Source organism: Cornus florida, unplaced genomic scaffold, assembly GCF_030987335.1.
Source record: "Cornus florida cultivar Cherokee Brave unplaced genomic scaffold, ASM3098733v1 CherokeeBrave_3.0.0_Hap2_Chr11, whole genome shotgun sequence".
NCBI classification, from domain to species: domain Eukaryota; kingdom Viridiplantae; phylum Streptophyta; class Magnoliopsida; order Cornales; family Cornaceae; genus Cornus; species Cornus florida.
In genome coordinates, this window is record NW_026775581.1 from 79,547,060 (window position 1) to 79,571,378 (window position 24,319).

General features: G+C 35.8%; 1 protein-coding gene across 1 annotated transcript; it reads left to right on the plus strand.

The window, feature by feature from the left end:
* The first annotated feature begins 1,422 nt into the window (after positions 1 to 1,422).
* On the plus strand, positions 1,423 to 23,914 carry LOC132282842 (CRC domain-containing protein TSO1-like). Its single transcript, XM_059784648.1, has 13 exons — positions 1,423 to 1,605; positions 2,855 to 3,009; positions 3,112 to 3,679; positions 3,785 to 3,937; positions 8,837 to 9,480; positions 9,569 to 9,643; positions 9,719 to 9,905; positions 9,982 to 10,080; positions 10,173 to 10,239; positions 22,275 to 22,443; positions 22,544 to 23,290; positions 23,435 to 23,511; positions 23,629 to 23,914. The coding sequence occupies exons 1-11, from the start codon at positions 1,537 to 1,539 to the stop codon at positions 23,277 to 23,279; spliced, it is 2,922 nt and encodes a 973-aa protein (XP_059640631.1). The 5' UTR covers positions 1,423 to 1,536; the 3' UTR covers positions 23,280 to 23,290; positions 23,435 to 23,511; positions 23,629 to 23,914.
* Positions 23,915 to 24,319: the final 405 nt, after the last annotated feature.

Sequence of the window (24,319 nt, forward strand, 5' to 3'; positions counted from 1 at the left end):
AAATCGAACCACATGAGTAGAACCACCAAACCAAACATAACATAACCACAAATCAAGCAGGGTATACTCTCACAAAATCAAGTAAATGCCCCAACAATTACGCCCCTAATTTATTTTGAACTGGACATTTTAAGGTACAATTTGATAAAATTAGAAGTCAAGTATTAAATTTTATTGTTAATCATAAACTTCACTTCTAGACCAAATTCATTAATATTGGAATAAAATAAGAATGATGATGAATCATGAACTGAAAATTTCTTAAGTACTTTTTTTAAAAATTGATCGTTCAGTGATAAATGAAATTTCTCTCTCACTGAAAATCCTATCCCATTTTTAACGATATTTATTGTTTTAAGTGATATTCAATTTGCATAACAAACTATTTTAATTGAATAAGAAGTTAAGTACTAAATTTATTTAGAATTAAGTACTAAATCGCTTATCAAACAACCCCTAAAGTGTTGGTTCATAAAATTAAAAATTAATTACTAAAATTTCATAGTGCTAATTTTTAAGTATTGAAATTTTATGTGGTAATTGTAAATTGAGAATTTTTTAGTATTTCTTTGGATTTTAAGGAAAAAAGTTGAAGAGAAAAAGGTATATATTACTTAAAATGATAATTTTAATTTAGTTAAAATGCGAGTTCTGATTTGCCGATTCTCAATCCCAACCCAAATTAAGGTTGGGGTTATAGTTCTTAACCCTAAGTTACACCTAAATCCATCAATATAACTTAATGCTATATTTGGCACTTTGGATTTGAGATTGGAGAAAATGTAGCCCCCCAATCCCAAATCCAAGGCACTAAAAACAATAAATATCATTAAAATGGGACATTAGTTTCACTTGTCATTGAATGTTGAGTGCTTAAAATCCAAAGAAATACTAAAAAATTCTCAATTTACAATTACCACATAAAAATTCAATACTTAAAATTTCTTGAGAAAGTGCTAATATGTCTTGAGAAAGTGTTAATATATAGTCCCTTTGTGAAATTTTTTTGTACATGAAAACAACCCAACCCGAGATTAACTCGATCTTTTAAACTCGAGCTCAACCTCAATTCAAAAATTGAAGCACACAACTTGGGCTTGAAATAGAGAACTTGAATTGAGTTTTATATATTGGATTGAACGTAGATCAAACCTATAGCTCGTCCAAGCCCAATTACGATCAAGTCAAGTTTTGCTGGATCTAGCCCAACTCCAAGTTCAGGCTGCTCCAAACCTAGCCCCAAACCCAGCTATCCGTGGACTCCATTCACAGCCCTAGAATAGTGGGTCAATATACATCCAGACCTAAATTATTGGGCTAATGGGCTTTAGTCTAAATATTTATTTTCCCGCTCAAGGTCTTAATGATTTAAAAACGCGCTTTTTCTCACACTCATATTTGTGGAAAAAGGAAAATGTTTAACATTTTTAGCAACATATTGAGTCAGTTTTAGGATCAGGAGAGAGAGAGAGAGAGAGCGTAGAGAGAGAAGGATGCGGAAAGAGTACTTTTGGATTAGGGTTAGGGTTTTAAACAATGGGGTCCCCTGAATCTGATGACAAGATCACCACTATAGCCACTTCATCAGACTCCGTTGCAATCCATGTATACCAACAAGTTTTGCTCTCTCCCCAATTTTTCTTTCTTAAAATTTGTTCACTTTTTCTTTTTTCTTTTCTTTTTTTTTTTTTTTTTTTTTTGTTTTTCATTTTCTAGATGATCTATATAACTATGACCAATTTTGATATATTTCCATATATATGCGTGTGCGCGTTGCCATTATGTGTTATTGATATCGTTCTAATTTCTGGTTTAGTTACAGCTTCTGGTTTTTTCTATTAAATGGGTTTTTCTAGATGGATGTGGCTGTTAGTTGTTTGTTGCTCTTGGCTTGAGTTAATTCTACTTTCTTTTAAAACTTCTGTACGGAAATCTGTTTAGGGTTTGGAGGGTTTATAAATTGGGTATTCTGATCTGCTTTTACATTTGCTATGTTTTTGTTAATTGGTGTCAATTGAAGTAGGTTTTGGGAGTGTTTCAGTGGGTTTTAGGTTTATCAAGTAATTTTTTTAATTGGGTGTTCTTGCTTTTGCGAATTGGTGCCTGAAAGGAACTTTGAAAGCATTATATTGCAGTTTCTTTTCTTTTTTTATTTATTGGGCAAGCATAATAGTAGTTTTGTGTTTTTGCAAAAAAAAATTCTATTTATACTTTGAATACTGAGAAATTTGGCAAAAGGAAAATTTAGATGAAATGTTTAATTTTGAGATAAAGTCATAAAATTCAGAAAGTGATGAATGTCTGTACAAGACTTAGTTGAGTCTATTGTTTTATTGGTAAAAAAGAAACATTGTAGTCTTTTGTTCCTTCTAGATTCCTTTTTTTTTTTTTTTTGGCCAAGGAAACTGGAATAGAGAAACGGAAAAATGAATCTGATGATTTATAATTTTTTATGTTTAATTCTTAGGAAAACAAACAACTTGAGTAACTCTGCCAAAGTAAATGTAGGATGCTTAGCTGATTCCTGTGTTTACTTAGAATCAATAAAGTGACAATATGAGGCAGGCAGCAGTATTTCATTTTGTTCTGCTTTCCGCCAGTTTCTCAGCAGCAAAACAGAATTGTGTTAAATTTGTAGTCTCCATAAGCGACAAGGCATGAGTTTGTGCTTGCAATTGTGTAGATATTGACACATTAGTGGTGGCATGACAAATGGGGTTTTTACATTTAGAATTTTAAACATTAGACTTTGTATGTATACCGTTAGAAGTTAGTTTTATGGATTGAATATCTTACTGTGAGCTGCTCTGAAACCTGAATATCTTATTTCTTTTATTGTTTCCTTTGGTAACAGGATTCCCCTATTTTTAAGTACATAAGCAACCTATCCCCTATAAAACCTGTGAAGGCAGCACCTGTTGCACCAGGCTTTCTAGGACTTGGTTCTCCTCCAATTGTGTTCACATCACCACGTGTTAATCCACTCCAAGAAAGAAGTTATTCAAAAAGGTTCCATACTTCTTGAATTTTACTGTTGTGTTGTTTCTTTCAATTGAATAACATGTACCATGACTTGAGAATTGATCCCGTGAAAATGTTAATTTTTCATAGGCTTCAATACTCTAAGCCATCAGGTGCAGAATTAGTACAAGAGGATAATAAATGCAAGAACGATGCATCAGGTCCAGATATGTCTATGAAGTCCAATACTCAATTTAGCAGTGGGTTGATCCCTTGCCCTGAGAAGGAATTTGGTAATAATGGCTCTGTGCGAGATCGAGATGGCAGTCCCTCAGGATGTGTTGATGAATACTTGGTTGATGCTATGCAAGTGGACTGTGCGAACTCTGTTCATTCTGGCACTTTAAGTTTGAAACAATCTGATGATGTGCCTCAATCATTGAATGGTTTTACCAACTCTAAGGACTCAGTAATAAAACATGATAACAAAAATGATATAGGAAAAGATGCAGAGAAGGCAGGTGTTGCTTTTCCTGCCATGTTAGAGCAAACTGAGGACCTTCAAGGAAAGTTATTATTCAATGACAGTAGGACTGTTGACACCGACGGGAGGCAGGGAAGTGTTGACATGCCTTCTAGTGTCTGTCCAAAAGTTGAGTCTAATTTGTCTACTGTCCATGCTTCTGAAGAACAATATTGTGACTATTCAGTGGCACAGGTGATAACTGCTAATCCTTGCTTTCTTACATCGGATTACAAGGAATATGTAAAACATACACTTTTAGATCTTTGTTATATTTGAGCGCATTATGTGAATTTGCAGAACGCGGGAACTTGCTTTAAGGATGAATTGAATTCTATGTCCAAGTTTCAGCCGGGATATTTGCAGATCTTTCAGGAATATGAAAATTGTGATGAGACCGACCAAGCTGTCTCAAACAAATCTGTTGACTCTATGACGTTTCTTGATCCCAAGGTATAATTAGATCAATAGATGTGAAAATTGTCTACCAAGTTCTCTGTTATCTTGTGTTTGCTGAGGTGGATATATAGGTCTTGTTTTAACAATTTAATGTAGAGATACTTTTCTATTCATTTTGATTTTTAAATTAAGATATTTAGGGGGCATTTAGTAACGTCTTTTGCAATCTCAAGAAATCAGAATCAATGGTTTTGCTTTTTTGAGTGGAAGCAAAAAGCGGAAATGACGTTTATTAACACTTGATGTTGCCACAACTTTGAAAGTATAAAACATATAACTGTGTTTAATAAGGCATATTTGCAAGATTTACATAATTTTTTTTTTTTTATATCTATGTTACTTTAATTCATCCATTGGTATCAGAAAGCCTATAAATATGGGTATATGCTATAAAGTATTCTTCAGTTTGTTTGTTGCATACACTTTCATTAGCTCCATTGTTTCCCCTCTTTCTCATCCATCAATCGCTGAGTATTTGTATCCATGAAACAATTTTCTTTTGAAAAATTATACCAAATACAGAACTAATAAAATCCTAAAAATATTTATAGGTTAGAAACAATAGAATTCTATACAAATACAGAACATATAGCTCTGTAAAATATTCAACACATATGTAGTTTTATAAAAGATATCTTGTATGCTTCCTCATTAGTCGTTGGTCCACAAAATTCGTCAGTAATATAGTCTAGCATTACTGTGAACCATATCAAATGGTAAGTGTAAGTGTGTGTGTTTGTGTTTTTTTAATATCTTTTTGTAGCATACTCATATCACAGTGAAACTCATAAAGCCTGTGCGTATTCTACAAGTGAAATATTACCATCAAGGCAAGCTTTAAGACATTATGTGCAGCACAGTTCTAAACTTCTAGTATGGTATGCTTAATTTATCCCTCATTCAACATAAATAAGATGGAAAGAAGTTTACTAACATTGAAATAATTATATGTAAATGTGATTGGTACAACGGATACATACTTTTCATCTTTTGGTATATTCTTTTCATGATACATGAAATAATGTGCACAGCATCCATAAGAAGCCAAACTATACCAAATACAAATTTAATAGCAAATAGAAAGTAAAGAAGGGAAAAAAGATGTGTTTGTTTGGAATGAACAGTGCCTGTGTCGTAATAGTAGCAAAAATGTGCTTGCACTAAATGCTGAAAACATAGGAAGCATAAAATACTGCTTTCCTTTTTCTTCACAATAATGAAAAACTTTTTCAACTTTAGAAAACAAATACATATTACTAAACATGATATTTTTTTTTTTTTTTGTTTTTTTGTTTATGTTTTGTTGGCTTTATAAGGGTTGACAACAGAAAATAGGAAACGTTCTTGTTACTGAACTCCCCCTTAGTTATCACCTTTGAATATCACTTAATTGTGTGCAAGTTTTTTGTTGGATGTTAATCTCAGAGAATTTTTTGTTTCCAAATTTTCATTTCAACTTATCAGATGTTACTATACTCAATCTTAACACTGCTGAAAACAACAGGTATGGTGTTTGCCTAGAGTTAGTTCATTTCTTTAAAATGTTGCCATATGAACTCACATGTTTTGTATAGTGTTCCAAACATGTTCTTTGTACTTCGTAGTGTATCAAACTTCTTGTCCAGTTTCACATCTAGGTATTATTTTTACTAATAATTAATTGTACTTTTGAAATGCTCCAAGATTTTTTTAAACTTTAGCAAAGTTGATTGCATTAGTGATAAAACTTGACTTAAGATGAAAAAGGGAAGAATTACTGGAGCTTTCTATTTGTTGTTCCTTGTTGTTCGGTGTTCTGCAGATCTCTTCCATTTTTGTTGTTTTGCTTCTTTTATTGAAATGACAATAGAAGAATCTTTTGACAGTTAGCTCATTCAGTTGTGTTTCAGTAAGGATGGCTTCCACTGGGCATCATAATTATTATTTGTTTTTCATTTAATTTGTTGTTGGTTAAGTTCTTGGGAAGTAGTGCTAAACTTACTTATTTCAATGTTATAACATACAATTTATCTTAGGTCTTAGTTATAGGGTTTATAGAATTTGCTTCATTCTTAACATTTGTTACTTTCTTTTTACATTTAAGGAAGTAATGGTTTAGAGTACTAATGGTTCGTTTGGTAGGAAAGAAAAAAATTGGATGGAAAGGAGAGAAGAAGGGATGAATGAGGCATCCCTAGAGAGAAGAGACTGTGTTCTTCTCTTTTTGTTTGGTTGGATGGAAGAGAAAGAATAAGCTCTTGTTAGGAGAGAAGGGAAGAGAGAGTTTTAATTTAGGGTAGTAGTAATTTAAAAATTCTATAATAGCTCCACTTGTTTTCCCTCCCTTCTTCCGCCCATATTTGGAGGGATGAAAATTTGGAAAGGAGGAAGCATTATTCATCCCTCCTATTATCCGTTCTCTCCTTGTCTCCTCTCTACCAAACGAAGAAGTTTGGTTATTCCTTCCTATCTTCCCTCCACACCTTTTCTTTCCTTCCTACCGAACAAAGCATAACACATAAAGCAGAGGGAAATTATATTTATTATATTAGTTGGGTGCTATCTATGAAGGATGGACATGCCTAAAAGGTCGAAGTGTCTATATCGAACACGGCCCGACACACCAAAAAATGTGTCTAAATATTTTTCCTTTTGGACACGTGACAGAAATGCTCACAGCCTCACACACCGTGGAAACACGTGATTGGTTAAAAAGAAGATTTAAAAAAAAAAAATTTGAAAAAAAGGGTTAAAATATAAAGTATGTGGAATTCCTTGAAAAGTTTCAATAATATGGAGGTCAAAACATAAAATAAAAAAATAATTAAATGTAATTTGTCACGCAATTTTATTTGCTTAATCTTTTTATAGTTATTACTTATTACTTGTTTAAAATTGTAAAAGATGACATAGGAAATGGTAAGAATCTTGGTTTCTTTCACAAGCAAGCTTCAAACTTCAATGGATCATCAAAATTTGACTGCCAGTGAACCTTCTTTACTTTTTTTTTTCTTCCTAGTTGGTACTCACACAATCCCCCTTCAAGGAATTGTTTGCACTTAGCAGGAATCGATCCTGCAACCTGATGCTTCATGAGGCACCAGGGCCCAAGTCTTTTCCAATGAAGCCAACCCCTTGGGGTTAACCTTTACATTTAATTAATCTTCTTTCTTCCTATAGGTAATCTCTTTTGTTATCAACAAAGAGCTATTTTTTTTCTCAACACCTCCTTAGTTTCCTTATTTCTTTATTTTTTTCTTTCTTTAACTTAATCGCTCTAGTAGTAGAATTTTCTTTCCTTCTTTTCAACAATGTCCTAATTAGGGGCCTGATACTTCTAGGCCACTGGCCCGTTGGTAACAATGCCCTAATTAGAAAAAAAGGTTTAGAAGTTCTACTCCAGCCAATTCTCTCCGTCTCTCTTTCTTTCCTTTTCTTTCATTCTTTATACAACTGTAGTATTTTGTTTAGCTGTCGATTTAGATTACAACAAATTTTGTAAATGGAGTTTAGAAATTATACTTTAGTCCATTCTCTTTTCTTAGATGAGAGAATTGTTGTTGTAGTTCATATTCTTAATTTGATGAAAATTTATAGTCTTAATAACATATCATCACATATATAAAAATAATGTATTTATTATTCGCCGTGTCCATGTCAATTTTTAGGATTTGTCGTGTTGCATGTCTGTATCGTGTCCATATTTGTATCCGTGCTTCTTCAAGTGATACTTTTAACTATGTGTTCATAGTGTGGGAAGTGGTATTAGTTATTAGGTTACTGGTTTACTATATCAACAAAGTAACGTTGCTACAACAAGTTCATCCACTATGCATAGCATTTTGTTCAGGGTCCAAGATCAATACATAAAAGTAGACTTGGTTTCAATTGAAACAATGTCTGAACTGTATAGTCCACAATATTGCAATAAATGCTATCATTTTTTAGATTTGAGCATTTATTTCATCTTTCATATAGCTGCCCTCACAACTTGAATCAGTTCCCTAAGTAGCAAACAATCTTCTATGTACATGCTCTCATTCCTCCATAACATAGTAAACAATTCTAGTGCATTTTATTTAGTTTTGTTTATGCAAGATTGAATGACACTCTAAATTTTTTTTTTTTGGAGAATCTGTGAAGCTCTTGTACTAATATTCAATGAAAAGATGACCATTTGCTACAAAAATAATGATACAACATGCACGAGGTGACATCAATCCTAACTACCTTAACTAACTTCGAAAAATAGATAAAATAAAAATATAAGTTTAGACTAGCTTTGGTTACGGAATTTGCCAACACTAAGATGCTACTTGGTAACTCAATTCATTGTTTAATTCTAAATAAATTTAGCATTACTGAATTAAGTGTGTTTGACAATGTAACATGGTTACCACTTAAAAGAATTTCACTAAATGGGGTAAAACTTGTAAGTGATTTGGATTTCACTTTTAACTGAAAACTGAACACTATACATTAAAAAATATATCAATAAGATTCTCTATTTGATACTAACACTTAAAAATTCAACCCTTAAAATACAGTTCTTAAAATTTTCATTTCATAATCCTCAATTTTGTCAAATAGCACCTAAGTCCTAATGACCTACCAGATGTATGCTCCATTTTGCATTGGTTCACAATAAATCAAAAGGATATTTCGCATGCCAACTTATCTTCATCTACTGGCACATTGTTTTACGCTTTGATACATAAATTGATTGACATATGAATGATTTACTACTCAATTAGTTTATTCTTTTGGACATTTTATGATGGAATAGACGTGATACAATCAACCATTATGGATTAGTGGCATTAAATCTTTGGATCATTCAATGCGAACCATGCAGGCTCGTGGATTACTCTTTTCTTTTTCATTGCATTGGAGTGATTGCAATAGTTATTGTAGGTCATCCAACATCAACGTGGCACCCATAGACGTTGTCTTCAGTTCGAAGAGGCTCAACACAATATCATGGCAAACAGCCCTGGTTCGTGGAATCAATCAAATAGTGTAATTAGTTCAAGGTCACCTGCTGGTATGGAGAACTCGGAGGTTCTAGAATCATCTTGCATGGAAATGGGTGCAACTTCCAGCAGCAAGAAAATGATTAACTTGACTCAGCCGTCTCTTTCCATGATTTCTCCTCAAAGAAGTGGAAATTCTACCTTTACAGTTTCCAAGTCATCAGGTATTGGCTTGCACTTAAATAGTATTGTCCGTGCTGTGCCAATGGGTTGTGGGGCAACTGAAATCATGAAATCAGCTGAAAAGGGTTGTTTGAGCATACAAGGGAAGACGTCAGTATCTATTATGGGCTGTCATCCATCACAAAACACTAAGAGTTACTCAAATTTATCTAATGTGATTCAAAAAGTTTCAGAAAGAAACGAAGATGGTAGTCATGAAACCCAAGGCTTAGTAGCAGCAACTTCTGCCACTTCTCAGTCTCCCCACGCTGCTAAAGCAACTCCATATGATAAGAGGAAGTCTAATTCTGAACATTCTGATACTGTTGAGGAGTTAAACCAATCGAGCCCAAGAAAGAAAAGGCAAACCTGCATGTTCTTTCTCACAGTTTATCTTTCAATGCTTTGCAATATTTTTTACTGAGATCAGAATGTCCATATAATTTTGCAGGAAGAAGGCATTGAGTAACAATGAAAGTGATGGTTGCAAACGTTGCAATTGTAAGAAGACTAAATGCTTGAAACTGTAAGTGACTCGAAGTTTTGTCTTAGTCGATCTTTCGCTTTTATTGTGAATGATTGTAATTTTTTTTTTTGGCAGCTATTGTGACTGTTTTGCTGCTGGAATCTATTGTGCGGAACCTTGTGCTTGTCAAGGATGCTTCAACAGACCTGAATACGAAGATACAGTTCTTGAGACTCGGCAACAAATTGAATCACGAAATCCACTTGCATTTGCTCCAAAGATTGTACAGCGTCTCAACGAATCTCCTGCATATAGTAGTGTGGTACAATATCCTCAAATTTAATTTTCATAGGTACTTTCTTGCACAGCAACTTTATAATATTATCAACACTCTGCAGGAGGAAGGAAATCATTTGACACCATCCTCGGCAAGACACAAAAGGGGGTGCAACTGCAAGAAATCTATGTGTTTGAAAAAATATTGCGAGTGCTATCAGGTTTCATGTTTTGTTATTTCTCCATCCATGACATTCTTGTCACCATTTGTTCTTTTCATTTATTGACTTATTTTTCTGCTGTTTCTCAAAAGGCTAATGTTGGTTGCTCTGATGGATGTCGGTGTGAAGGATGTAAAAATGTCTACGGCAGGAAGGAAGGTAACATATTAAATGAAAATCTCCTTACTCTGACTTATTCCAGCATAATCATCATTATTATATTGTTACTATTGTTGATTTGAAAATAATGTTAAAAAGCAGTAAAAGGAGTTAGGATTCTGCATGTTAACCCTCTTAGAGTGAGATTTGTTTTGAGCTGAGGAACTAAGGTTTTCTTAGCTGTTATGCCTAAAATGAAATGTTACACAATCAGATAATTGCACTTTAAACTTCTTGATGGATAGAATGTGGAGTATATCAATGAACTTTTGTAAAACATATAGTTATTTTATATGTTGATGGATCTTCACATCTTTTTGGTTTTTTTTTTTTTACTGTAATCAAGTGTTAAAGTATTTTGGGATTGCAATGAAATGTTACAAACTATAAAAAGATTGAGCAATTATGATTGCAGATATTGAACTATAAGGGTTAGAAGAAGTAGAAAAGAAAGAAATTTCATATAAAAAGGATGTCCATATCTGGCAAAGCCAAGTTTTCACTTGTGTTTATTTTACTACTTGTATAATATCCTTAAATAAGCAGCACAATTTTCGAATGCATGATGTCTATAAATTAAACGTGGCTGGTTTCCTTTATAAATCTAAAGGAGTTTCCATCAAGAAAAGAAGGGAAGTGGAATTTATAGGAACGATGTGAAAAATTAGAAATCTTTTAACCAAGTACAAAACATTTTGATTGGTGAGAAAAATTGAGTTAGAGGATGACAGTATATCCAAGAAATGCCTTTTAGGCTTCTTTTACAGGCAATGTTGCTTTGTGTATTTTGGCAACCACATGGTATGCGATTGTTTATCTGGCAAAGCCAAGTTTTCACTAGTGTTTATTATACTACTTGTATAATATCCTTAAATAAGCAGCACAATTTTCGAATGCATGATGTCTTTAAATTAAACGTGGCTTGTTTCCTTTATAAATCTAAAGGAGTTTCCATCAAGAAAAGAAGGGAAGCGGAATTTATAGAACGTTGTGAAAAATTAGAAATCTTTTAACCAAGTACAAAACATTTTGATTGGTGAGAAAAATTGAGTTAGAGGATGAAAGTATATCCAAGAAACGCCTTTTTGGCTTCTTTTACTGGCAATGTTGCTTTGTGTATTTTGGCAACCACATGGTATGCGATTGTTTATCTTCTCCATGTAAATCATAGAAACATTTTTTTTTTCCTTCCAAATGTGGCGGCAAACTACCAGACCTAATCCTCCACAGTGAATGTCTTAAATTTTAATAGTTGTCGATGTTTACAATCTCTGATAATTGAACTCTTGAATTTAGCCACAAGAGCCATGTTCTACATGAAATAACATGTGGAAATTTTTTAGATAACTCGTTAAATTTTTTTTGTTGTTTTGATCCCACTAGTTATTTATTTATTATTATTTTTTCAATGTAATCCAGTTACCCATAATAACCTTAGATGTGATGGTAGGATGTGTGCTTGTTTTGATCCTTCACTAAGAGTATTATTTTGTTGTAATCCTGTAAGCTGACTGTTTGCCTTTTTTTTACTGTATCCAAGCGTTTACGAGGATGCGATGCCCTTCACATATTTTTAAGAAGCACTTGAAAGTTGATGCAACACTTAATTTAAGGAGAAATGTCTTAATTCATCCTCAAATATTCTCATGATTCGCGTTTACTTATCTTATCAAAAAAAAATGATTCGCGTTTATAGGAATCTCACAAATGCTCTAACTGTATGATGCCTAGCTATAAAGATGACATTTTTCTTTATACCCAACCCCACCCCTAATGGGATAGTTTAAACAGGATTTGGATAGGGTTGTAGGGCTAAGGCGGAGAAAAGAACTCCATGCGGGGTCAAGGAAGGGATTCCTTGCCCCACCCGTTAATGTATTTAATTTAAAATAATAACTGTGATGTTGTGGCCTGAATTTTGTTGCGACCTGGTTTTGGCCCCAAAAATGAGCTTTGTGTGGGGTTTGACCCTTTTTTCTCTTGCGGCTCTTGGACCATGTTTAGGACTCTCTTGTAGCCAAAGTATATAAGGGCGTTTAGGGTTTGTAGTGGAAAATGAGAGGACATTGAAAATCGCAAGTTAGTGAGTGAGAGAGAGAGAGAGCGCTAGGGTTTGGGGGCTGAGACTTGTAATCTCTTAATATTTGCACAATGAAATCTTTCACCAGATATTCATCATGGGCTTAGGCTTACGCCAAACTACGTAAATCTTTTGTGTTCTTTGTGTGGCGTGTTTACTTTTCTGTCGTGATTCTTTGTTGTGTTCTTGGTTCACAGTATTTGTCACAACAATAACCTTTAATTTGAATTTAATTACTAAAAAATATACCAAGTACATATATGCAACCTTAAATTTTTTTAATTTATAATTATCCATTAAGTTTGTGATACATTTTCATAGTTAAATACTTTAATCAAATGCTGTTATAAAAAAATAAAAATAAAGAACTTGGAAAAGAAATTGGGAGTGGGGCAAGGGTTGGGGGTTCTTTTCCGGGGTGTGGGCTTCCTTAAGATGCAATAGGGATATAAGGACTTATTTCTTGACTGGGGGCAGGTAAAGGGCCCCCTTTGTCATTCCTATACGCAACGAAACTATTAGTTCAATAGGACTTGGGTTGGCAAATTTCTTAGAATAAAGAGTCTGTAACCTTTGTTTTAATCTCTAGTTTAGATTAGAAATTTCAAAAGTTAAGAGTTACTCTCAAAGGTAATTGCTTAATCTTTTAGAAGGGTAAACAGGATTTTTAACACATTGATGAACTCACTAAATTAGAGCTCATGCATACATGCATTACGATTTCTAAGTTTACATTATTTGATCTTATTTGATTCTCAAAATATTTCAATCAATGTTATTAAAGGCCCAAGGCGCTAGAGGTCCTTTGCAGCCTAGGCAGGCACATAGCGAGGCGCGCGCCTGAGTGAAGTGAGGCGCGTGCCTGAGTGAAGTGAGACGCACAATTGAAAATTTAAACTACCATAATAACATTCATATCTCATGAGTCATATCAATATTCTAAAAATTAATATCAAATATAAAAAAGTAAATCCATCAACTATATAAGCATCCAACAACCATAAAACAGAACACAAATTTGTTTTCTTGAAAGACAAAGCAAAATGTGTTTTCTTGAATGGCAAAACAAAGTACAAAAAGAAATAAATATTTTAACAAAAAAAAAAATTGTTAACAAGAAAAAAAATTATGAAACAGAGCCAAAAAAAAAAAAAAAAAAAGACACAGAGAGAAGAGAACTAGACGAAGAGAGATGTAAACAAAGATAAGAAGAGGGGAGGTCTAGAGGAGAGAAAAAAAGAAAGAAAGAAAGAACTGAAGTGGCTTCGTCGTTCATCTCTGCAACTAGGGCTTCGTTTTCGTCTCACAATCTCATTCTATCACTGTTCGGTTAACACTTTGACTCTTGGGCTTTCTTATTTTTTTATTCTTTTGTACAAAAGTTCCTTCTACCGTATGCTTGAGCTTTCTTTTTTGTTTATTAAGTTGCCAAAAGTACCCTTTTTAGCTTAAGAAATAGAACAATCATTTTTTTTTTAACAAATATTAGTGAGGCGCGCCTCACAAACAGGATGAGGCGCAACCGAGGCGCCAGCCTAGTAAACATCAGTGAGCCTAGGATGACAACATGCGCTAAACCCGAGCCTTGAGCGCCTAGGCATGCCTTTAACAACACTGATTTCAATATATGCATAAAAGTGTTTTTGGAAACTTCCTTTCCGAATTTTTAAGTATAAAATATTGCAGTAGACTTTGATCGATCAAGGTTCTGGTTGATGGTCTCTAGATTCATGTCAATCGATCAACCTATTTTTCAATCAATTGGGAGTTTATCACTACCAACCATGTTCTCTCTATTGTGAGTTTTAGAGTTGCATCAACTATTTTGTTTTTGCATTCATCATATTTAATTTTGGTGAATGTTCTCCAATTGTGTGTTGACATCTATTGCTACATACTACTACTAAAGAGTTCAAAACCACTCTCAATCCATCGCTCAGAGATTGAATTGGACAAATAGTGGTTGAGACTGAATCTTTAGTGGAGAAGTAGATTGTTGAGGAGCAAAGCCTATTGATGAGTGGATCATGTGCCAGGAGACTTAAGGAGAGTTTGGTGAATCAATTTGTGTCATGGAGGTAAATAGGAGTTTCTAGAGTTTGGGAGCCGTAACCTAGGTTGTAATCCTTCTTTCTCATGGTGGATTCAGTATGCTGGATTAGGTCCCGTGGTTTTTCCCCATTAGGGATTTTTCACATAAAATTTTTGTGTCTTTTACCATTTTAATTGTTTATGGATGATAGATTAGTGATTTTTATATTGCTATTATAATTTAAATTTCTGTTTAGTTTGTTGAAATTTAAAAAGCGGTTAAAATTCAATGATCCAATCTATAAGCTCTATTCAGCCCCCTTTAGGTCTAGATAACTGGCCGTAGGTTCCGGTCTGAACTTTCAGAAACCCTCTTCCTACTTCTAGACTTGGGACCAGCTGTGTAAGGATAAGACAACTGAGTTATAATATTATGTAACTTAGGAGTTGATACCACTAGGCAACATGATCATGTTGCCATTTGATAATCTTGTAAACACAAGGTCTTGCATCAACTTTACACGTTCCCAACGATCTTAAGAGTACCTAAATAATAAAAATTGGGGATACCACAATTCAAGGGGATGGCATTCACCGACACATTGAAACATTCCCTATCAATTACTTTGTTAGCATATAGGGAATTATAATGTTCCCTACCAGTGACTTTGGTAGCATAGAGTGACTTATCAAAATGTTCCCTACTAATTATGTTGCGAACCCATATCTGGTAAGTCACAGAAATGCGACAATGCCCAAAAGCTGTGCTTCGGGACATTTTTCTCTCAACTGAAGGTGTTAAGCTCTAGAAAATATTGGTGTCAGGAGCAAAATTTAAGCGAGAAACATGATTTTACTCTTCTTCCATCATTCTGTTTTGTTGTTTTCGACATTCTCAACCTCGATGAATTTTTCTTTTGTGATAATTGTAGGATATGTAAAGTAAAGAAAATCATAGAATCAATTTGAATTTTGTAGAGTCCCATTGTCCCTCCATCCTCTCTTGCCTTCAATAATTTTAGCAACATGTAAATAAGAGAACAATTCCTCAGATAACTCTATGCAGTCGTAACATAATTTGCTAGTACCTATATCCCCTTGGATTGTGCACCCAGAATTTGGAGCACATGTACTTTTCCCAACTCATTATTTCCTCTCTCTCTCTCTCTCTGTGCAGTAGCAAATTTATAAATGATACCCTAACATGATTTGAAGCAAATTGTGCACGGCCGTAATATATCAAGGTGCCATCTTTATAGGAAACAGATAGTGTTGTGCCCTAAAGTTAAACATAGTAGGTGATATGGCGGGTGATAGAAAGAGTAGAAATATATAAAAAGAAGAGAAAAGAGAGAATTGCGTAAAGGCTTGAATGAGATGAATTACCCATTCACAGCTTTAGTATTTATAGATGAAATGAGCACATGCTCATATTACAAGAAAGGAAACTAAATCAAATCATTGCATATTCTATGCCTAGACATATGAGTAAATAAGTCAAATACATGATTTATGGCTATCATATCTCACAGATAATATGGTAAATCACATCCCATGATTTGGGCCTATCATATCTTGGCTATTATGGTAAGTTATATCATAAATCGTGGTATCATAAATGCTAACACTCCCCCTCAAGTTGGTGTGTGGATATCTGAAACGCCCAACTTGGACAATGCATTCTCAAACACAATCTTGCTGACGCCCTTTGTAAGAATGTCTGCAAGCTGCTGAGAGCTTGTGACAAATGGAGTGCAAATTTGACCAGAGATGATCTTCTCTCGAATGAAGTGACGGTCCACCTCTATATGCTTAGTCCTGTCATGCTGAACGGGATTTGCTGCTATGCTAATGGCAGACTTGTTGTCGCAGTAGAGTGAGAATGGAAGCGACACTAGAAGGCACAAGTCTGTCATCAAGGTTTTCAGCCAAAGCAACTCACCTACCCCAAGAGCCATAGCCCTATACTCTGCCTCTGCACTAGATCGAGAGACAACTTCCTGCTTCTTACTGCGCCAAGTAACCAAGTTACCACCAATAGTGGTACAATAACCTGAAGTAGACCTCCTATCTGAAATTGATCCTGCATAATCAGCATCTGTCCAAGCCTCAACACGTAAGTGACCATGATTAGCAAACAAAATACCACGGCCTAGACACCCTTTTAAGTAGCGAAGAATCCGAATAGCTGCATCAAGGTGTGGGGCACGAGGAGAGTGCATGAATTGACTCACGACACTCACGGCATAAGCAATGTCAGGTCGAGTCATGGATAAATAGATGAGCTTCCCCACAAGTCGTTGATACTGACCAATATCTGACAACAACTCCCCCTCTGAATCAGCCAACCGATGATTCTGCTCAATCAGAGTATCAGCAGGACGAGTGCCAAGCTGACCAGAAGCAGAAAGCAAGTCAAGAACATACTTGCGTTGAGAGATGAGAATGCCAGTCTTGGAGCGATCCACCTCAATGCCCAAGAAGTATCATGGGGGACCAAGATCCTTAATCTCAAACTGACGGCCAAGATAGCTCTTAACCTCATTAATTCCGGTAGTATCATCGTCGATAAGAATAATATCATCGACATACACAATGAGAGCAACTGTCTTACCGCCTGAATGATATAAAAACAAGGTATGATCAGCTGCACTTTGATGGAAACCAAACTTGAGCATAGCAGTGCCAAAGCGATCAGACCAAGCTCGAGGAGACTGCTTGAGGCCATATAGAGAACGACGAAGACGACATACCATACCAGAATGAGCAGGAGAACGCAAGCCCGGAGGAGGAACCATATACACCTCCTCCTGCAAATCACCATTAAGAAAGGCATTCTTGACATCTAACTAAAATAGAGGCCAAGATCGAATTGCAGCAACGGAAAATAATACACGGATGGTATTCATCTTGGCAACAGGGGCAAAAGTCTCTTGATAATCTATGTCATAAGTGTGAGCATAACCCTTGGCAACCAATCGGGCCTTGAACGAGCAACTGACCCATCTGGATTATGCTTGACTGTAAACACCCAACGACAACCCACAGCCTTTCGTCCAATAGGAAGCGGAACCATGTCCCAAGTCTGATTTTTCTCAAGTGCTTGTAGTTCTTCTGTCATAGCATCATGCCATTGAGGTTGTGCTAGCGCATCTGCAACACTGGAAGGAACAGGAACCGAGGCAATAGAAACAAGAAAACTCCGATAGGAGGGTGAGAGAGCATAATCAGAAACAAAATTAGAAATAGGGTAAGTACAAGAACGTTTATCCTTTCGAAGAGCAATGGGGCGATCATCAAGCGAAACAATAGCTTAAGAAGGCGGAGCTGGTGCCGAAGGAACAGGGCAGTCGATCGTGGGAGTAGAAGCTTGTACCTGTTGTCTCCGATTATAAACCTGTGAAAAAGGAACAATTCCCCCTGCCGGAGGGGTATCACGAGGAGGAATTATAGAAGAAGAAACAGGTAATGGTAGAGGAGTTGAAGACGAAAGAAGGTGATCATCCATTATATTCAATGGGAACCATTCACTTTGAGAACCAACTGAACCACTATAGTATGGTGTATGCTCAAAGAAAGAAACATCCATGGATATAAACCGCCGATGACGGGGAGGACGGTAACACCTATAACCTTTTTGAGAGTCAGAATAGCCCAAAAACACACACTTTAAAGCCTTGGGGTCAAGCTTTGTACGAGTTTGCCCCAACTGCTGAACAAAGCACACACACCAGAAGACTCGTGGAGGAATCAAAAATAGAAATGAATTGGGATGTAAGATTGAGAGTGGGGCTGCAAAGTTAAGAATCCTAGAAGGAGTCCTATTAATGATGTAAACAGCGGTAAGAACTGCATCTCCCCAAAATGACTGGGGAACATTCATGCAAATGCAGATTGCTCTGGCTAAGTCAAGGATGTGGCGATTCTTTCTCTCAGAACGACCATTCTGTTGAGGAGTTTTAACATTAGCCAGCTGATGCGCAATCCCAAATTCTGTACATAATCGTTGTACCTCCCCATAAGTGTACTTTGTACCCTTGTCAGATCGGAATTTTTTAATGGTACGACCAAATTGAGTCTGAACCATTGTCATAAAATTTTTAAAAAAGGTGTATACCTCATTTTTGGTTTTCATAAGATAAACCCAAGTAACACGACTATGATCATCAATGAACAACACGAAATATCGAAATCCAAGACTAGAAGTAACTGGGCAAGGACCCCACACATTTGAACGAACAAGATTAAAAGGTGTTAAAGCAGATTTATTACTACTAGCAGGATAATTGGAACGAACATGTTTAGCCATATGACATGTTTCACAGGATAAATCTGACACTGCCACGTTACAAAATAAGAAAGGAAATAAATGTTTCAAATAACCAAAAGAAATATGTCCTAAACGCATGTGCCAACGCTTAAGCTGGGCTTTATTAGATGAAACAATATTAGAAAATGAAGCTGAATGTGCTTGCGGTGACAAAGGAGCATCCAACAGGTATGAACCGTCCACTTCACGCCCACTGCCAATCGTCCGTTTCGACACCAGATCCTGAAAAATACAATGAGAGGGAAAGAACGTTACACTACAATTTAATTGTTTGGTAACGCTCAGAAATAAGATTTGTAGTCAACTTTAGAATATGAAGTGTACTTGACAAAGTTAATGAAGGAGTAACTGATATGTGACCCTTCCCAGCAATGGAAGATGGAGAGCCATCCGCAAGGCGGACCTTGCGTTGGCCAGAGCAGATACTATAAGATTGGAAGAGTGAGGACATACCAGTCATATTGTCTGAAGCACCAGAATCAATGATCCATGGTGTTGAAGATGTAGATACACTATGTGCAGACGCAATAATACCTGAGTGGGCATTAGTGGAGGTTGGCTGAGATGATGCGTTCATTTGGTTGAAGAATTGCTTGAACTTGTCCAAATCAGCTTGAGTCAAGGTAACTGTGGCAGAAGATGTAGAGGCAGGGTTGTCAGGAGTTGATAACGAGACTGGTTGTGTAACAGAATGTGCAGAGGATCGAGGCTGTTGTTTCTGTTGCAGTGGACGTCCATGTAGAGCATAACAACGAGATTTGATGTGACCAATTTTTCCGCAATGGTCACACCGTCCACGTTGTCGTCCCAGAGGAGGACCGGTGGTAGTGCTCTGAACTGACTGGGATGGTGAAGTTCCTGAAAGGTTGGGAATCCAAACTGCCATAGCAGAACGATCAACAGAAGCAACACCTAATGGATGAGTCCGGTGGCTCTCATCTGACAACACATAGGAATATGCATCCTCAAGAGTAGGGAATGAAGATAAGTCCAATAAATGAACACGAGCATACTCAAACTCGTCGTTTAACCCGGCAAGAAACTGAAACACTCGATTCTTCTCCACAATTCATGCATATAAAACTGCATCATCTGGATCCTTCCAAGAGTGGAAGGAATCATAATATGACATCTCCTCCCAAATAGCACGAAGCTTGGCGATGTAACCTGAAACTGTCAAGTCACCCTGAGAAATCCTGGTGATATCTCGGCCCAGCTGGAAAATTCGTGCATTATTCTGCCTCTGAGAATAAGTGCGTTGAACTGAATCCCAAATCTGTTTAGCAGTCTTCATAAACATATAGCCAACAACTATGTTTGGTTGCATCGAATTGACTAGCCAAGACATAACCATAGCGTTATCTGCAAACCACTATGGATATGCCTTCTCTGACTTAGCTGGCTTTTTCTCAGAACCAGTAATATAGCCAATCTTGCCTTTGCCACCAATGCACATCTTGGCAGACTGTGCCCAAATCAAATAGTTGGAACCATCCAACTTCACTGTGGTGATTTGAAGTCCTGGATTTTCTGATGAGTTGGTGGGAAAAATGGCACCACCACCCACAGAACGTGAGCCAAGAGAATTAACAGTCGAGGACCCTGAATCTGCCATAATCTGTCACACGACAATAAAAAGAACTCCAAAAACACCACAAATTCTGTTAATAAATCAAAGGGTCTCCTCAGACCATAAACAATGTCTCCTCAAACCATTCCCAAAAAATCCAAATACATACCTTTTTTAAGGAGCGCTACCCGCTTACATAAAGCCAGACAGCCTCCTTCTTAATATTTGGAACCTCTTTGTAAACTAATTTTTTTTACCCAAGCCCTTCTAGGTGTTAGAAACCAACTATTCCAATTTACCCAACCCTAGAAGAGTGAAAAAGAAATTGTAAAACTTAAAAATACCTATTTTCGATCACAAAACAGTAACACAGAAAAACATGTGTAGGCAACGTCACACGATATCACAAACAGCCTAAGGTAGCTGTCGCACAAGTAGCAAGGCTGCTGAAAGGTGTGGAAAGGTGTTGGCTCTGATACCAAATAGAAATATATAAAAAGAAGAGAAAAGAGAGAATTGCGTAAAGGCTTGAATGAGATGAATTACCCATTCACAGCTCTAGTATTTATAGATAAAATGAGCACATGCTCATATTACAAGAAAGGAAACTAAATCAAATCATTGCAAATTCTATGCCTAGACATATGCGTAAATAAGTTAAATACATGATTTGTGGCTATCATATCTCACAGATAATATGGTAAATCACATCCCATGATTTGGGCCTATCATATCTCGGCTATTATGATAAGTTATATCATAAATCGTGGTATTATAAATGCTAACAGAAAGGAATGGAGATAGAGAATTCATGTGGCCGACCTCATTCATATGGGAGTAAGGCGAGGATGACGACGCCGACGACGATGATAGTGTTGTGCCCGTATCATTACTAAAGTGGACAGAAAGTTATAAAATTCAAGATTATTCTATGAATCATTGTTAATATTTGAAACAAGTATGTTACATGGACTCTTCAATAGTGCTTGAAATACCCACGTTGGACACATAACAGTTGGACAAGGGTATGAGATTGGTTGGGCATGTGCTAAAAATGCATATTAAATAATTCAATTTTATTATATAATTGCTTTAAAATGACTTAAATGCCCATTTTGAATTTTCTGTTTCATCAAAACGTTATTTTATTTAGAAAATAAAAGAAAAATATTAAATAATATTAAATGTTTAATGGTGTCCCGGTATCCTTCTATTTGGAGATCTGATACTTATTGACGCTCAGCCACATACACGTACTTGATGCACATACCCCAAATGTAGGTAACATAGTTCAACATAACATGAGTATATATCTGTAATTGCATAAACGTAAGAAGAGAGTGGTACTACCATATAACATAAAAAATCTGTGAGATTTACATATCTTCGTTCTCCTTATTATGCAATTCTTATTATAAGAATTTAAACATTAAATGAAATCCTGTAGTTGTCAAGAAAAATATTAAATGTTTAATGGTGTCCCGGTATCCTTCTATTTGGAGATCTGATACTTATTGACGCTCAGTCACATACCCGTACCCCAAATGTAGGTAACATAGTTCAATATAAAATGAGTATATATCTGTAATTACATAAACGTAAGAAGAGAGTGGTACTACCATATAAAATAAAAAATCTGTGATATTTACATATCTTCGTTCTCCTTATTGTGCAATTCTTATTATAAGAATTTAAACATTAAATGAAATTCTGTAGTTGTCTTATGTGATGGATGTTTGCAAATAAAATTTAAATTTATATGTTGTTGAGTCTGTATCATGAATGTATGCTACTTTTAGTAACATTTCAGCGTATGTATGTTGCATCAGGTCTTAGGGGCATGTATAAGTGTCTTTATGAGATATTTTCAAAATTTAAATCCGACAAGGACAATAATAAGGGAAATGTTCTGTTTGTTTTTTTTCATATAAAAATATTTTCTGGTGGAACATTTATTATTGAACGAAGCTGAGCCTTTTGTACTGAATTCTCTTTGATTTTCTACTAAGAAATTGCTTTCTCAGAATTTGGCATGACTAAGGATGTGGTAACCAGACCACCCATCCATGAAAGATTTGAAAGCACATTTGAAGAGAATCTTGAAATGGTGGCTACCAGAAATGGTTTGTTGCAAACTGAGCTGTGTAATCCTCACTACTTGACACCTCTAACTCCAGCATTCCAGTACTCAGAGTAAGATTCTTTTCCTAGGGATGTTTCAATGTATTATAAATTGACTAGATATTTTTAACCTAATTCCTTTATGTTTATTGCTCACGTTTTTACAATCTAGCCATGGAAAGGATGCATCAAAATCTAGATTTCTTTCTAGAGGATATATCCCATCACCTGAATCTGATCTTGCCTTGGTTCCACCCTATGGAAAGTCCCCGGGATCTCCTAGAAATTCTGATAAACACGAGATGCTCCTGAAAACTAGGAGAGACATTCTGGATGTAATTTCTTGTCATCAGGAATTGGATTATGACAATGCAGAAACCTCACCAAGATGTGATGGCCTTGCCAATATATGTCATACCGCTACACTGGCTGATGCACACTCAATGGTCATGGCGGCTTCAACATCGTCAAAAACAAGGGATTGGACAAATGATTCAAGAGCCCAATCGTGTCTTGGTAGTGACTCTTTCTCATCAGCGAGTTCCCTTCGTTGGCGTAGTTCACCAATCACCCCAACTACTCAGTTTGAAGGAGCCAAATTTCTTCAGGTGATTGATTCCGACAACAGGCTTTATGACATACTGGAAGATGACATGCCTGAAATACTGAAGGATACTAATACCCCCGTCAATGCCGTGAAAGTAAGCTCCCCAAATAAGAAGCGAGTTTCTCCTCCGCATAGTCGCTTACATGAGCTTGGGTCTAGCTCTTCAGCAGGCTTGAGAAGCGGCCGCAAGTTCATATTGCAGGCTGTGCCTTCTTTCCCACCTCTTACCCCATGCATTGATGCCAAAGATGGCACCAATCAGAATATAAATGATTCTCAAGATTTTGGCAGCAACGACTGAAAATATTTGAGGTGGCTATCATAATTTTTTTCTTGTCATTTCATTTGTGAATATAATTATTACCCTACCTCCCTCACGTGTGTGTGTCGTAAGACTTTTTATTATTGATCTGCATGCTAATACTTTTTGTTAATTGCTTCAAATCATTCTCACAGGTCGCTAAAAATATCAGGTGGCTTTTCATCCTTAGGCACACAGCGCCATTGTCACATAATAATCTCAGCCGTGCCAGGTTAAGATTGTAACAACGTTTTTTTTTTTTTTTTTTTTTTTTTTTTTTTTTTTTTTTTTTTTGTAATTTTTCACATATTTGTTTATATGTATACTAATTGCTTACTGTATTAACTAGGAATTCAAGTGGCACTGTCTTCTAAGGGTGGTGCGCAATGATGGAAAAGAGCTTGCCATATTGCTACTACATGTTCACGTGTAGCCTCCTTTCTTCCGTTCTCTTTTTTATTCATTCTTTGGCATTACTTCTTCAATTGGATGATATTTTGGTATACTCATTTTAAGTTTCTATCCTTGTGGTTAAAGGGAAGGACAAATGAGATTTGCACCTATTAATCAGGGCAAAAAATAAGTAATTCTTTTTCATTTCTGAACACAGGCTGAAAAGGTTTATGGTGCTTATATTTTTTAATATCTCCCATTTCGGCCTCTTTTTTGGCCCCACTTGTGTTATTTGGCAAATAAGTTGCAAATGGTGATGCATGTGATTATCATTCACATGGAAAAAAGTTGCTTCAAGGACCACTCAGTGTAAGTTTTACGCTCCATTCGAATGAATAAAAACAGTCCTGGCATGGTGTGGACAGATGAATTAATGTGTTTATTATATATATTTTATCTGCTGCCTTAGATTGCCTTAAGTCACTCGTATGTTCATTCAGATAAAAAATAATAAAAAATAAAAAAATGTTAAAAAATAATGTTATTTTCACTGAGGGATCGTTGAAGGCCCGGGGTCGGAATAGTACCCATGGGATTTTCGTTGCCCGGAGGTATTACAAAACCTCTATCCCGGGGGTATTAAATAT